The following is a 14,974-nucleotide window of genomic DNA, read 5'->3' as shown; positions in this document are numbered from 1 at the left end:
TAATAATTCTATAGTTGCTTATCATGCAAAATATATTAGTAGTAATGATACGTTACAAGTGTGGTGTCTACTAACTTCTTATATCGTACGCAGCTGAAGGTTTACTCTCACCAACTTCAAAGTCAGTAAAAGTTGAATATGCTGTTACCATGACAACTTATGTGTTACGAGCCATGAGAATCCAATCCGGGGACCTTTCTAAAGCAAGTTGGAGTTTCCCTCGGTTGCTGCAACTCGTTCAGGATTTTAAAGGAAATATTTTGGATTCTTTTATACAGGAGGTAAAGTGTCTTATTTTGGCATGTACTTATATTGTAGTAAAAAAACAGCGCTGTAGCACAGTTGGTTAGCGCGCCTGCCTCCAACCTAGAGGTTCAAAGCTTTTTGCTGCTACCATTGTGGGCGTATGTGTCCTTGGCAAGACACTTAACGGCAATTGCTCCAACCAAGTGGTCACTAATGGGTCGTCCAAATTATCAGCCATACATAAAAAAAACTTATTATATCTTTTCCCAAAAACACCTAAATAGTTACATATGTGGAAACTCGGAAGCAAGCACCAAGTGTGTGAAGTTAAATAAATTGATTTTTTATATTGTCCACAGTTTTATTGCAATTCATACACAAATCATACTATGTTATGTAAATCATTGATGCACTTTTTTAACTGTTTGATCTATTTTGTTATTTTTCAATATTTGCCAAAAACTGCTGATGACTGTTATTTTTAAAATCTTGATTATTTTTTTTTGATTTAGTCATCTACTTTACCAAGTTGGATGGTGTTAAGTTGGTTGGGTCATCTAGTAGCATTGTTGGACAGAGATGTAGCACCTGCCGTTCAACCAATACTTACTCTAGTTATGCGGGATTATCCACAAGCGATTGTTTTCCCATTCAAAGCTGCATTTGAAGGATATAAATTTGAAGAAAATGAAGCTGGGAAGAAAAATAAACAATTCGTAAAAAAGTAAGCAATTTTTTTTTTATTTTTTTTTTGTTTTTTTTTTATAGATTAACTTTTTATTTTTTTTAAAGAGTAAAACATCACCTGAAGCAAGAAGTTCCACTGGCTGATGAATTTGTGCGACAATTGAGACGAATATGTCATCCTAGTATTGCGTTTAAAGTAAGAGAAAATTTTTTTGTATTCATATACACAGTTACGTATGTGGTAACTTATAGGCGGGCACGAGGTGTGTAAAACAGACTGCCAAGTTATAACAAAGGTTGTTGATCTGCCATGTTGGAATATGTCCGACAAAGTGGTAAGCAAGCCTGCCTGTAATCCAGAGGTGGTGGTTTCAAGCCTCGTCGCTGCTACCATTGAGGGTGTATGTGTCCTTGGCATTTAACAACAATTGCTACAACCCAGTCGTCACTAATGAGCTGTCCAAATTATCAACCATACATAAAAAATGAAAAAATCTAGATAATAAAACATCCACAAAGTAACATACATGGTAACTCGTAAGCTGGAACAAGATGTATGAAAAGAACACCCGTGTTATAACGGTTGTCGTTTTTCGGCCATGCGAGGATAAGGCAAATTAAATTCATTAATTTTCTTTTTATTTCAGGATTGGAAAGAAGACTTTACCAACTTGTTTTGTTCAAAAGAGACAAGCCGCATGAAACATATTGTGGAAAATTATCAAAACATGTTTAACGATTTCTTCCAGTGTATTCCCCCTGCTGCTTCAGAAGAATCATCACTTTATGGAGATTCTCCAACCTCTGATTCAGTTGGCTTAATATGGACAAAATTTTCTAAGGTTTATAGATTTCTCATACTATATTTTTGGTTTCTTTATATTTTTATATTCAGAGCTTCTTATTCTCATACTTTGTTGGAAAGCATTCACTTAAACAATTCTACCACAGTTAAGATATAATAACAGTCACTCATTTTTTTATTTTCCAATTATTCTAACTAATAGAGTGTTTTGTGACAGTCGTTTTGTGGCTATACTCCGTGTTTTCGTTTTAACTATTCTTTTATCTTTACTACCATAATCATAGAAAAAAATGTCATCTTTTCTATTGAATCGAAGAAAAGACAAAAAAAAAGAAAAAAACCAATATTATTTTAAATCGCTTTAACACAATTTTCAGAACTACAAGGCAAAGGTTGAGAGAACATTTGGCGGACAAACTGGTGACAAACTGTCAAGGATGAATTTAAAACAATGCAGGGGTGAGATCAACAATCTTTATTCGGATATTGAAAAGTTTACCCTTGGAACATCTTCTCTTAATGATTACAGTCCATGGTTGGCTAAGTTTCAATCTTTACAGAGGAGCAGCAAAGAACTTGAGGTTCCAGGTACAAAAACTACTTTGATCGTTAGCTGGCGATATCACACGGTACTTAGCGGCTTGTCTATAGCTAAGAAGTAAACTAAATTGAAAAATAAATAATAAAAATAAATACCAATAAATTTACATAACTGGTAACTCGGAAGTGGGCACAAGGGGTGTGAAACATGATATACATGAAGATAAATGTTAAATAAGTAACAAGTATTCATTTATCATTGCTTATTTATTCTTTTGAGGTGCCAAACTTAGATTTATAACATTGGTTTTGTATTCTGAACCATATGAGGTGGGTTTACATACCTCATACCCATTATCATATATGCAACTTTGTTGGATAGTTTTTCTTTGTATGGCTGACAAATTTGCCCAATGAAACACATGCCCTCAATGGTAAAAGCATCATTTTTAAGACGAGCTTTAATAAACTACTTTTACCAACTATCCTGTTTTTTAATAATCTGATCTTCTTTACTGTTCTCAAAAAGATATCGCAAAATTAACTTCATAATATTTTATGTAACCACTGCATTGCAGGAAATCACTTTCATCCTAAAAATTTTTAACAACTGACTTGTTTTAATTAATCTGATCTTCGTTACTGTTTTCAAAAAGATAAAGCAATATAAATTTCATAAGATGTTATGTAACCACTGCGTTGCAGTAAATAACTTTCATCCTAAAAATTTTTAACATTCTAAAAAATTTTTTGTCTTGTTTTATTTAATCTTTTTTTCGTTACTGTTTTTAAAAAGATATCGCAAAATAAATTTTCTAATATGTTATGTAACCACTGCTTTGCAGTAAATTACTTTTATCCTGATGACTTTTAGGCCAGTATGATGGAAAAAGTCGTCCACTCCTGGAGTATCACGCAACAATCACGGGATTTGATGATAGGGTCACGATGATGACATCAATTCGTAAACCATGCAAGATTATTATGCGTGGATCAAATGAAAAAGATTTTGGATTTTTGATTAAAGGTAAAAACACGATCACATCATTCGAGTTAGGAGTTATGTATATTATAAGGTTTTTGTTTGTTATTTAGGCAGTTTTATTGCTGAATCTGACTGATGTTGCCTTTTAAACAGCTTCATTCAACCTAAGCCTCCTAAGGGTTTTTATCTCGTCATTAAAATATATTTGGTGACTAACATTAAACCAAGGGGATAAAATGTTGTAAATACACTTTTTATATCATAAATAATTTTTTTTTATATCGTAAATACACTTTTTTTATATCGTAAATACACTTTTTATATCGTAAATACACTTTTTTATATCGTAAAACACTTTTTTGTATCGTAAATACACTTTTTATATCGTAAATACACTTTTTTATATCGTAAATACACTTTTTTTCTTTGTAAATACACTAATACACAAGTTTTTTTTGCTATTGTAATCGAAGAAACAAAAGCTGCCATTATTAGTAATGTGTTATATATTATTTAAAGCATATTATATCCATGTTTAAGTGTTTTGTGTTATTTCTATGCAGGTGGTGAGGATTTACGTCAGGACCAACGTATCCAACAAATATTTGTCATTTTTAACCAGTTGTTAGAGTCAGACATGGGGTGTAGGAAGAGAAACTTATCAATGAGAACATACCAGGTAAGCTGGATGGCAACTAAACCAGAAGGTAGAGAGTTCAAGGCTTAATGCTGCTATCAATGGTGATAAAAATGTCCTTGGTCGTTTTTTATTAGTTTATGAATTTATTTTAAAATTTGTTTGAAAAATTACTTTATATTTTTTTATAATTTTACAAGTGCATCTTTAAAGAAGCAAACTCACACATAAGTTTATTAAGATAAATTTATTATTGTATTCAAATTTATCTATTACTTTTTTTTAATTTATCTATTATTGTATTTTAGGTTATCCCAATAAGTTCAAAGGTTGGAATGATTGAATGGGTGGACAATGTGGTTCCTTACATTGAATTTATTTCACAACAAGCAAAAAGAATGAACTGGTAATGTTAACATGTCTCTATCGCTGTGCAATGGTGTGATTAAATAGTTGTATAAATGTATATATATATGTGTGTGTTCTGCTTTCGGCTATTCGAAAAAGTGTATATACCAGTATATGATGCTCTCTGTGGATTACAAATTTTCTTTAAAGCCATCAAGATTTTGTTTATGCACTTTTCTTAAAATCGTGCCAACTATACCTAGTCTATGGTTACTTCATTCACCGTGTGTGACCACTATTCCAAAATCTCTGTGTGAAGAAAACATATGTCAAAAATACTTTGAATAGTGTTGAACAGAATGACAATGCTATTACAAACAATTGTGAATTTTGACTTCTAAAAAGTTATTTTTCCTAAAAGGATTTTTTTAAAGTATATGTTTAACTATCTGATTCTGCGCATTAAAATATTTCTTACAGATAGCTCTGTTACAGATTTAAATGCATACAATGTTAAGGGTAACTATTTTTCAGCAATTCTTGTATTACTGAACCAGCAAGAACTTGGATTCCAAAGAATATGGTTCAAAAACCTCCTTGCGAAACATATGGAGTGTTAATGCAGCGCGGGAGCTATGCACAGGTTTTATACCAGTAGCGTGTTTTAACAAATCTCGTTTTGTTGCTAATTACCTTCTATAAACAAATTTATGTTATGTATTAAATAAATAATAAAACTGTAGGTTTAGCAGACTACCTTTTATTTGACCCTTTGAGCTAATTACTTTTAGCGTCCTTTACACTGTTGTTTTTATTAAGTTCCTTTGCTGTTTTGATAAATTTGGTATTTTCTACTTTATTTGAAGAGATAAATAAAATGTATGTTATGTAGGTAGTGGAGAAATTTAAGAGAGCTGAAAATATGTTGCCATGGGACTTATTCAGGTTTGTAAATATTTTCAAAATCATATGCGTCTGCTGGTGCGCATTTGTTTTCGTTAGCATAATTTATTTGAATTTTTATCTTTTTCGAAGACTAAAAAATATATATGTTTTTTTAGTTTGCAGTTACATGGTTATTTCTCATTTACATAAACATTTTACTTTATTCATCCCATTTTTTAATTCAGGCAAGCCTACATAAGGTTATGTGCAAATCCAGAGTCATTTGTTGCTCTGCGCAAACGTTTTACATCCTCATACGCTGTCATGTGCGTCACTCATTGGTTACTTGGGATCGGCGATCGTCACACTTCTAACTTCATGCTGTCATTGACAACTGGAGAAGTTGTTGGCATCGATTTTGGTCACGCCTTTGGTTCGGCAACAGAGGTGATTTGTTTCTAGTTTTGTTTTATGCTTTTTATTTATTCTTTTTTTAAAGTCATCTTAGGTCAAAAGCCTTTACTTCTTATAAAAAAAAGTCAATTTTTATTCTTCAGATATTAATCTATATACCGAATCATGACATACGACGAGTAAAGATTCAAACTTAAAATTGTATACCCAGGTTCTTCCTGTGCCAGAATTGGTTCCATTCCGTTTAACAAACCAGATCATCAACCTGCTGTCACCACATTCAGCCATTCATGGCGAACTTCGCCATGTTATGGTTCGATGCTTATCTGCTCTCAGATCTCGTACGGATACAATTCTACCGCTGTTGGATGTTTTTGTAAAAGATCCTTCTGTGGATTGGGCAGTACGATAAATTTTATTTTCTATTTGTCCAACATATTATTATTTATTTCCTAATTTGGAACTCTTAAAAAGGCAGTCCACGAAAATGCATATTTGTATATAGATAAAGATGCCTAAATTTGATATCATTTTTTATTTAACTTTTCTGGTACCTTTAGAGTTAGACCTTATTTAAGTAAATGTATGACTCCATCTACATACTTTTTTTCATTGGTATGCCCTTTTATATTAGGAAAGTAAATGCAGCAAGGTTTTGTTTTATACACACATATGCAGTCTAGTATTTCTAAAATCTTGTTTTATCAGTGGTATAGGATTTGATATTAAACTGAAATACATAAAATGCTTTTATATTGCTTTTTAATTTGTAAAATTTATGGTTTCCATCACATCACACTAGCTGTATACACTTTTTCAAAAAATCTTCAGAAATTTGGAAAACGAAGTCGTGATCAGGACCAAAGGTACTCAGATAGTGATGTAGAGTCATCCGATAGAGTTTGGTATGCCAGGAGGAAAATGGCACTCACCAAAAAGAAACTTGAAGGCGAAAATCCTTCATCCATAACATGGTGGGTTTATTTAATCTGGTTAGATCTGACATGTGTTTCAGGTACCTGGTTTGCATCTGGCATGACTTTTATATATAAGATATGCCATTATTTACATCTGTTTTTATTGAATACAACTTAATATGTCTTAACTTGTATTGTAATGTGGGTTTAACAGCCACACATTATCTGGCACTTTTGTTCAAGTAGTTTTTACCTGCAGCAATTATATAACACTGTCATTTTGTTGCTAATTCCTTTCTCTTTGTCGATGTATTAACTAACTTGATCTTCTGTATCTAAAGAGATAAATAAAAAAAATAAGCTATTCAAATGAGCTATCTATCATTTTATGTTGAACTAATATGATGTCCATGTAAAATTTTACAACAATAACACACCATTTAATATCAAGTATTGGTAAATTTACAAAACTATACTTATTTGTGTTTATTTTTTCAGTGATGAATTGAACCACAACAGCACAATAACAAAGTTTAAGAAGTCGTACTGCTGCATTGCATCTGGGGACACTAAAAATATAAGATTTCTAATGCCAAAATCGGGACTTAGTGTCTCAGAGCAAACAGACTGTTTATTGGATTTGGCAACCGATCCCAATGTGCTTGGTCGAATGTGGGTTGGGTGGAAGCCTTGGATTTAAATAGAAATTTTGGATATTTCAAACATCCTATGAGTTCACATTTGTATAGACAAAATACATTTTTTAAGTAAATTTTGGATCACATTTGCTCTACTAGTCTTTAACTGTTAGTGGTATAGTTATTATTTCAATAACTAACTCATCCAAACTTCAAGGTTGGTTTTAATGGCCTTGTATTAGTTTCGTTTTATACAAACATGACCAATATTTTGCAAGCTGTTGTGTGTATTTTTGTGTAAAACAAATTTGGTTGCTTGGGATAAAATGTAGTTATCTTAGTGAAAACACAGGTAGGATTGGCTATTAAACTGATCAGAAAATACCTGTAATCTTAACCGGATAAAATCTTGTGAGGGTCTACATACTAGAGTAAATGCTCAAGGAATTAACAATGCGACTATGGGCTTACTAACTATTGCCTTAAGTGACAAGCAAGACAAACAAAAAAGTTTTGCAAATAGTAACATGGAGTTATGTTGCAGTAACGTTTTAAAGATCAAATGCAGGAATGTTATTTTATTTAACAGTTCAAAATAAAGAAATGGCATAGATTTACAAATTTCAGTAAAACTTTATGTGTAACATGGTTATATAGCAGGAACAGGTGAATAATTAAGTTAAGAGGTCAGAAAGTGGGAAGATGTGTGACAATTAAAGTAATGAAAGTTTACAGGGTGCTCCTTGGTCAGTCACATTTTTATATAAATTTAGCAAACTTAAATGTATATCCACGTCTACTGTATGCAGAAATCATGTTGCTGGTTAATTTACAGGTTATGGGGAAGTTAAAATCCTGTAAACTCGTGTTTACAAATGCTGTTTACAGGCACTATACGATTTGTGAATGCCCAGGTAACTGGCTATGGCTTCTTATGCTCGAACGGGCACTGCTTTAGTCACGTGTTCTGGTCCGTCGATTTGATTGGTCTCCCCGCCTTCTCCGCACGCGCAATCCCTCTAGTTCTGAGTGTGCTAGCGCGCGTCTTTGTTACGGCACACACAATACGTTGTACATGCGCACAGGCACTGTCGATGAACGAATGTAGTTTTTGCACTGCGCGTGGTAGATTTGGTACCTAGTCGGTTGATTAGAAATCGTCTTCATATCAAGCTTAATTTGCGGTCAATTCAGCTGGAACTTGACCTGCATTGAACTTGTGAGTGTTATATGTCATCTGCTGGGGAAATGTTAAAAAGAATACAGTTAGAAAGCCGAGGCAGACAGCCAGAGCAGGTAAGATTACAATTTTAAGGCGAAAATCGTGTACTACAAAAATAATTTTATTTGAATAGTTTAAAATACATGTTATTTAAACATTTAATAAGTAATTTTGTCCGAAAATTGTGTTCAAACTCTCTGCATTTAAACTGTGGCAAGCCGTTATATTTTGATTTTGTGGCATATGCGTGACAGTTTACGCATCGAAATTGTTTTGTTATTACACATTACCGCTTTGAACTTATGTACTTTGTAAAAGCGGCGCGTGTTTTTGTGTACCTGTTTTTTTATCATGATCGGTTTTGTTTGGACACCGTTTTGTAATATTTGATTAATTTGAACATATTGCGTTTATGTCTTGTTAACATTTTTTACCACGCTTTAAAAAATGGTGCGTATTATCAGCGAGTTATTTATTTTTCCAATTACCCTTTCCATCGGCGTTTAAGTTATATTATTGACAGGTAGTAGTTTAATGCAGAAATGTTAAACGCTGTATTGATCCGAGGGTATAGAAAGTTCTTTATTTTGATCGTCCTACTACGTTAATTGTCTTCGCTTCTAAGTAAACCACACGCGAGGTGTTGTACTTAACGGTAACTGTTTTTGAACGAAAAACAGGGCCTGTTGTATACACCAACCTAAATACACGTCCACGAATCGTTATATTTTGTATCGCGTTATATATTGAAGCGTATTTTACGTTTATAAGAACGGAGGCATTGATTTTCAATGACTGATGTTTTTCTAGTGCTGCCCGTGTGACGTCACGGCTGCTTCACGCGCGCAGTCTTGTTCCGCCTGACTTCGATATTGTTCGTAGTCGTCACGTGACAGCGAGAAAGGAAAGCGCCTGCCACTTTGCTAGTATAGCGCTGTAACGTACTCCCTGCTATGTGATTGCGTCTAGCATTGTTCCAAAATGAAAAAGTACACGATTTCCTTCTTAGCATAAGCCAAGAACAACACGTCTGCACTGCTTCGTTTAATGCAGGCCTAAACAACATTACATATATATATATATATAACAGTTATTATTATTATTTTTGCTTATTTTTAGATTGAAGATTTGATTTTGGATAATTGTCGCAGCGCTGGTGAACCAGAAGGACTGACAGATGAATTCACATCCTTAAAAAAACTTTCCATGATAAACACTGGCATAACTTCATTAAAAGGATTCCCAGCTTTACCTGCTTTAAAGAAGGTCCTTTTACTAAACTTTATCAGAAAAAAAAACACTAATTTAAATGTTTGTAACTCATTTTCTTCCCTACCAATTTAATTATTAATTTAAACTAAACCAAACACTTTAAGATTTGTTTTTTTAATTTATTTAATGCACTGGTGTATACACAGTTCAATCAAATCAAATAACAAACAAAGAAATATATTCTGTAATGTTTGCCTAGACTACTTACAAACCAGGTTAAAAGGCATACCACCTCTAAAAAGTTGAACACCGCTGTTATGAAAGCCATTATATATTGTTATTTAGTTTTAGTTATTGTATTTAGTTTAACTCTTTTGTGTAAGGTTTCATTAATTAAATAGGTTTATTTGAGCACAATGTAATTTTCATGTATAAAAACAATCTTTGTTTCACTTTAAACTTTGTTTACTAGACACTTGAGTATCTAATCTTAACTATTTTATATATCTTTAAAACAGTTGGAATTAAGCGACAATCGTATTTCTGGATCTCTTGCCTGTCTCAAAGGTTGCACATCTCTTACACATTTAAACCTTAGCGGGAACAAAATAAAGACAATTGAGGCACTCCAACCACTGGTATGTATTCTTCACTTTTGCAACTTGATATTCCACTGGATTGTGCAACTCACTCTGGTCAATTTAATCATTACACTTGGATATCTGTTTTCCACATTTTTACCAATTTTCCAACACAGTTTAAAACTCAATCACAATTTGGTTAAATTAAAAACGAGACCTGAGTATGTTTTACAACATACAGTTAAAAATCCTATTTTTATCTTTTTAGCAAAGAGTGTCTTTATTTTTCTTTGTTACTTTTATTATATATATATATATATATATATAAGTGATTCTAAAGTTGGAGTTTTTAACACAAAAGTGAAAATTTACAAATTTTTCTTCTCATATCAAAAATGCATATAATATCTCCATGAACTTAAAAACACCAGTTTAAACTTGTTTCAACATTCCTTCTACAAAAGCCACCAACAATATTAAGTTAACCTTGTTTATTTATCTTCAGTCTGAGCTTCCACTGCTGACTTTACTGGATCTCTTTAACTGTGAAGTTACTAAGTTTCCTCGCTACAGAGAAAATGTCTTTGCACTTCTGCCGAACTTGAAATATTTGGATGGTTTTGATGCGAACGACACAGAAGCTGTTGATTCTGATGATGAAGAAGGTAGGATTGGAATCTCTGTTTATTTTAAGGGACGTATTAACGAAAATTGAATATGGATGCCTAAATTTTATCTAAAGGTACCACTAAAATGCGACAATGCTTGGGATTTTCAAAGAAAAAACTTTGATCGTTTCTAGTTTCTAAACTACTGAAGAATAACAGTTTTTACTCTTAACAGTTGAATTTGCGGTTTTGGCACACTTTTTTCACTTCAGAAGCTGTTTTGTTGTTTGATTCTTGGTGGTACCTTTATATCACACATGGGAATTTCTATTCACATACAAATTTTTATTTTTTATTGGAATGCCAGTTAAAGCTTGTACTGGCTGCTATGTTTTAGTTCACTGTACATTGGGGTCTCAGTGAGGATTTCCACCTCATTTAGTTCTTGAAGTTTGCTGTTAAACTGTAAAGTGATGTATCTCGCTGTGGCAAAGTGGTTAGCGCGCCTGCCTGTTAGGCGCTGCTACCATTGAGGTGTATAAACACCCGTGTTATAAAGACTATCGTTTCCCGGCCACGCGAGGATAAAAGTAAGTTACATATACATATACATGACAATGAAACCACTACATATCCTACCTCATAGTAGGTACATCACCTCTGGGGTGGAGAAAACCATGTATAAACCTAAACAATGCCACCTTAGTGTGCCCTTGTGTTCGTTGGCAAGACACTTAACATTACCAACTCCATCGCAGTAATCCCCTATGGGTTGTCCAAATTGTCAGTCATCAAAAATAAAAAAAATATTTTATCAAATTTTTATTTGTTTTAAATTCAGGTTCGGGTGATGAAGAAGAAAACGGAATCGACGGGAACCATGTTGAAAATGGGGAGGAAGAGGACGATGAAGATGACGAGGATCAGGAAGATGGAGAGGAAGATGATGATGAAGAAGATGGGGTTCCTGTTAACGAGGATTCAAGGAATTCTGTGGAGGATGAAAGTGATGCGGGATCGGATGAAGAAGAAGAGGAAGTTGGTCTCGCTTACCTAGATGGTGATGATATTGAAGTAAGTTGAACTTGGCTGTGTTAACAGTTATTTAATATAAACTTGGAGAAATATCTCATTAATTTAACTTTTTTGTTTATTTTAAAATTTAAATTTTTTTTCATTTATTTTTCACACATTTTTTTTTTATTTATTTAATTTGACACAAAAAAAATATGTTTTATTTAATCCGATCTTGGTAATCTCCAGGATGAAGATGATGATGGGGATTATGATGGGGAGGAAGAAGAGGAGGAAGAAGAAGATGATGATATTGATGAGGAGGAACAAGGAGCAGGTATGTCACTCTTAATGTGGGATTTTATTTATTGATCGCTTATAAGAAGGTAAAGGAGAAATTTACTTAACGAAATTGCTAAAAGCCAGTGGTCAATAATGGGTTGTCCTACTTGTCCAAGTTGAAAAGCATACTGATGGAATCATTTTTTATATTTCTTTAAATAAAATAAGGAACCAGGTGATCACAAGTTGCATTAATATTAATGTCTTTAAGAATGACCTTTAGAATGCAAAAAAAAGCACCTGGAAGTTTGGGTAATGGGCAGAATCTGGCCTATATAGAGGTCCTTGTTAAGGGTCTAACATGTATGGAATAGAAAGAGGGCACAGGCATGTGAAACAGAAAACAATGGTTATAATAATTCTGGTTGGTTTAGAATAAGCAGAAGTCAAGAATGAGAAGGTTCTGCAATAAGAATTTACCCTAAAGACCTATTTTCCTCATTACTGATGTAATGTTCCTCTTCCTCTCACTTTTAGGTGAGAGCTCCCGAGGAGTAAAAAGGAAACATGAGGAGGAGGAGGAGGAGGGAGGAGAAAATGAGTGATAACCACTCACTAGTTCATGTTTCCTACACAAGGAACTTACGCCACAAGCCCTGTCGAAAAAAACAATAATTTCGTTACCCGATGTAAATGTACTTCTTGTCAATTCTCCAGAGCCGTAGATGCCACACTTTATCCACATACTGCGCCACAAGTTGCAGAACTTGTTTATTTTCTGTTGTCTCGTTCTTATTCATGTCATTGCTTCTGGTGTTGTTATGACACAACTTTTCGACCGCCAGACAATCTTTGAGTTTAGAAATAAGCAACAAAAGTAAATTAAAGCGACAGTTTTTTTACAAATTAGGTTCCGAAAATAGTTAAATGTCCGAATGTGTTCATTCCATTGTGCAGCACTAAACTTATTGACAGGCAACACTGCGTTTTTTACATCTTTCTAATGTTGGCAATGCTTCGTTCAAGCGTGTCTCTCTTTTACATTTTGTCAACAATTTTTATAATACTGAGGAAAATAAATGAAGGCGCCCACAAATTTACTCTGGTACATTGAATTCTGGCGAAATGCAACTACGTCGCACGTAAAATACCCGCAATTTTTGTGGGTATTTTATGGGTATGCGGGTATATTTGGTGAGCATCGAACTAGGGACATTATAATCTGTTCCCGCCCGCTTTAATGGTTAGGTCACCATTTGCACTTCTACATCGATCTGTCGAAATAGGACTTATAACGTCTGAAGATAAATCCGCACAACGATTGACGCTTGTTTAAAACTGAGAGTTTGTAGGCGGCTCGCATACAAAGTACTTCTTTTATACCTTATTGGGCACGTTGTAGGTCATACAGATCCCTTTTGTACACGTAAGTGGTGATATGGTCCGGCACCGTGGCTCAGTGGTTTAGGCGCCTGCATCGGGAACCAAAGTGTCCCCGGTTCGATGCTCGATGGCGGTACTAACACTGATCGGCGTATGTGTCCTTATTGGGCAAGACACTTAACGGACATTGCTCCAACCCAGCGGTCACTAATGGGTTGTCCAAATTAACAGTCATATACAGGAAAAACAATTACTCACAAAGTTGCATATATGTGGTGACTCGCTGCCCAGACGAGAATAAACATTCTGTGGTGCGTCCGGTTGTGACGTTGTGAGTACGAGTTCGCAGAAATAGTTCGCAGAAATAGTCTGCAGATGGAGTCTTATATACGGGTCAAGAATCGGGACAAAAAACGGAACTTGGTCGGAACGGAGAACGAGTTCGCAGAAATAGTCTGCAGATTGGGTCCTACGGGTCAAGAATCGGGACAGAAAACGGGACTTGGTCGGAACGTAGAACGAGTTCGCAGAAATAGTCTGCAGATGGAGTCCTATATATACGGGTGAAGAATCGGGACAGAAAACGGGACTTGGTCGGAACGTAGAACGAGTTCGCAGAAATAACCCGCAGATGGAGTCCTACGGCACAGAAAATGGGACTTGGTCGGAACACTAGAGTCGGAACATGTACAAAGAACTTCGCTACCGCGAGCACGTCACTTATTCCGGACGTACAAGGGTGTTGGGGTAATGGGCCAAGTCTGGCCTAAATCCCAGGTCCCCACGGACCTCACCCATACAGAATAGAATAGAAGTGGTCATATAAATCCCCTTTCGTCGAACAGTTGGTCTTGTTGAGCACGTAAGTGGCCACATATATCCTTTTTCGTAAACAGTTGGTGAGCACGTAAGTGTTCACATAGATGCTTTTTTATCTTTTTTAAAAAAAATTGCATAACTAGCATTTAATTAACGATTACTTTCCCGTTTGGAAAAAATGATTAATCCAAAATGTACCTTAAATCTTAAGTAAATGATTTCACTTTATAAAATATTTCTAACCAAGCATAGATTTATAAACCATAGAGCATACAATCGCCTAATTAGCAAGTAACAAGGATTATTTTTTTGTTTGTTTATTTAATGCAAATGTTTCCCAAAACAACGTTTCTATGAAATTCTTATTACCTATTCTGGTACCCTGTGCCCTCTGGCTATTAAGCTAGTAAACAAAAACTTTCGATAAGAACCGATTATTGAGCACGTTAGTGGTCATATAGATCCTTTATCGTCGAACAGTTGTTCTTGTTGTTGTTTTTTGGGCGACTTTTTTCCGCACTTACCTCAATTTTCAATTCTAGCATTTATTCTCTTGATTGAAATCATATTATATATTTATAATTTTTAGACTGAATTTTCAGATTTAAAACCGCACGATGAGCGATTAATTAACGATTACTTTCCTCATGCACTTTACATAGCGGGAACACTGTCTGGCAGTTTGGCGGGAAACGACGGCACGTGTCGTATCCACAACGATTCACGACTGAATCGAACTATTAGCATTTAA

The 14,974-nt window shown here is 34.4% G+C and overlaps 2 protein-coding genes across 3 annotated transcripts in view; both read left to right on the top strand.

Moving 5' to 3' along the window:
* LOC100185020 (DNA-dependent protein kinase catalytic subunit) overlaps window positions 1–7,379 on the top strand; it is a 29,512-nt gene extending 22,133 nt beyond the window's left edge. The window contains exons 34-46 of one of the 2 annotated variants that reach the window (XM_026833893.1): window positions 759–970; window positions 1,039–1,129; window positions 1,581–1,775; window positions 2,116–2,326; window positions 3,153–3,305; window positions 3,827–3,942; window positions 4,209–4,306; window positions 4,783–4,891; window positions 5,141–5,193; window positions 5,379–5,580; window positions 5,759–5,950; window positions 6,379–6,521; window positions 6,963–7,379. In XM_026833893.1, coding sequence (XP_026689694.1) covers window positions 759–970; window positions 1,039–1,129; window positions 1,581–1,775; window positions 2,116–2,326; window positions 3,153–3,305; window positions 3,827–3,942; window positions 4,209–4,306; window positions 4,783–4,891; window positions 5,141–5,193; window positions 5,379–5,580; window positions 5,759–5,950; window positions 6,379–6,521; window positions 6,963–7,164 — 1,977 coding nt within the window. In that variant the 3' untranslated portion in view covers window positions 7,165–7,379. The remainder of the gene's footprint in view (window positions 1–758; window positions 971–1,038; window positions 1,130–1,580; window positions 1,776–2,115; window positions 2,327–3,152; window positions 3,306–3,826; window positions 3,943–4,208; window positions 4,307–4,782; window positions 4,892–5,140; window positions 5,194–5,378; window positions 5,581–5,758; window positions 5,951–6,378; window positions 6,522–6,962) is intronic. The other variant, XM_018811304.2, reaches the window with a different exon arrangement.
* Window positions 7,380–8,098: 719 nt separating this feature from the next.
* On the top strand, window positions 8,099–13,119 carry LOC100187407 (acidic leucine-rich nuclear phosphoprotein 32 family member A). The gene is made up of 7 exons (XM_002125564.4): window positions 8,099–8,398; window positions 9,444–9,590; window positions 10,055–10,174; window positions 10,623–10,782; window positions 11,567–11,799; window positions 11,989–12,076; window positions 12,559–13,119. The coding sequence occupies exons 1-7, from the start codon at window positions 8,333–8,335 to the stop codon at window positions 12,624–12,626; spliced, it is 882 nt and encodes a 293-aa protein (XP_002125600.1). The 5' UTR covers window positions 8,099–8,332; the 3' UTR covers window positions 12,627–13,119.
* The last annotated feature ends 1,855 nt before the right edge of the window (window positions 13,120–14,974 follow it).

This window comes from Ciona intestinalis, chromosome 3 (genome assembly GCF_000224145.3).
Source record: "Ciona intestinalis chromosome 3, KH, whole genome shotgun sequence".
In the NCBI taxonomy this organism is placed as follows: Eukaryota; Metazoa; Chordata; class Ascidiacea; order Phlebobranchia; family Cionidae; genus Ciona; species Ciona intestinalis.
This window is presented reverse-complemented; position numbering and strand designations above follow the sequence as displayed.

Excerpts from the sequence above, each read along its gene's own strand:
- LOC100187407 (XM_002125564.4), top strand. The coding sequence starts at position 8,333 with ATGTCATCTGCTGGGGAAATGTTAAAAAGAATACAGTTAGAAAGCCGA. Across the intron at positions 10,783-11,566 it reads TGATTCTGATGATGAAGAAG|GTTCGGGTGATGAAGAAGAA; the intron begins GTAGGATTGGAA and ends TTTTAAATTCAG. Across the intron at positions 12,077-12,558 it reads TGAGGAGGAACAAGGAGCAG|GTGAGAGCTCCCGAGGAGTA; the intron begins GTATGTCACTCT and ends TCTCACTTTTAG.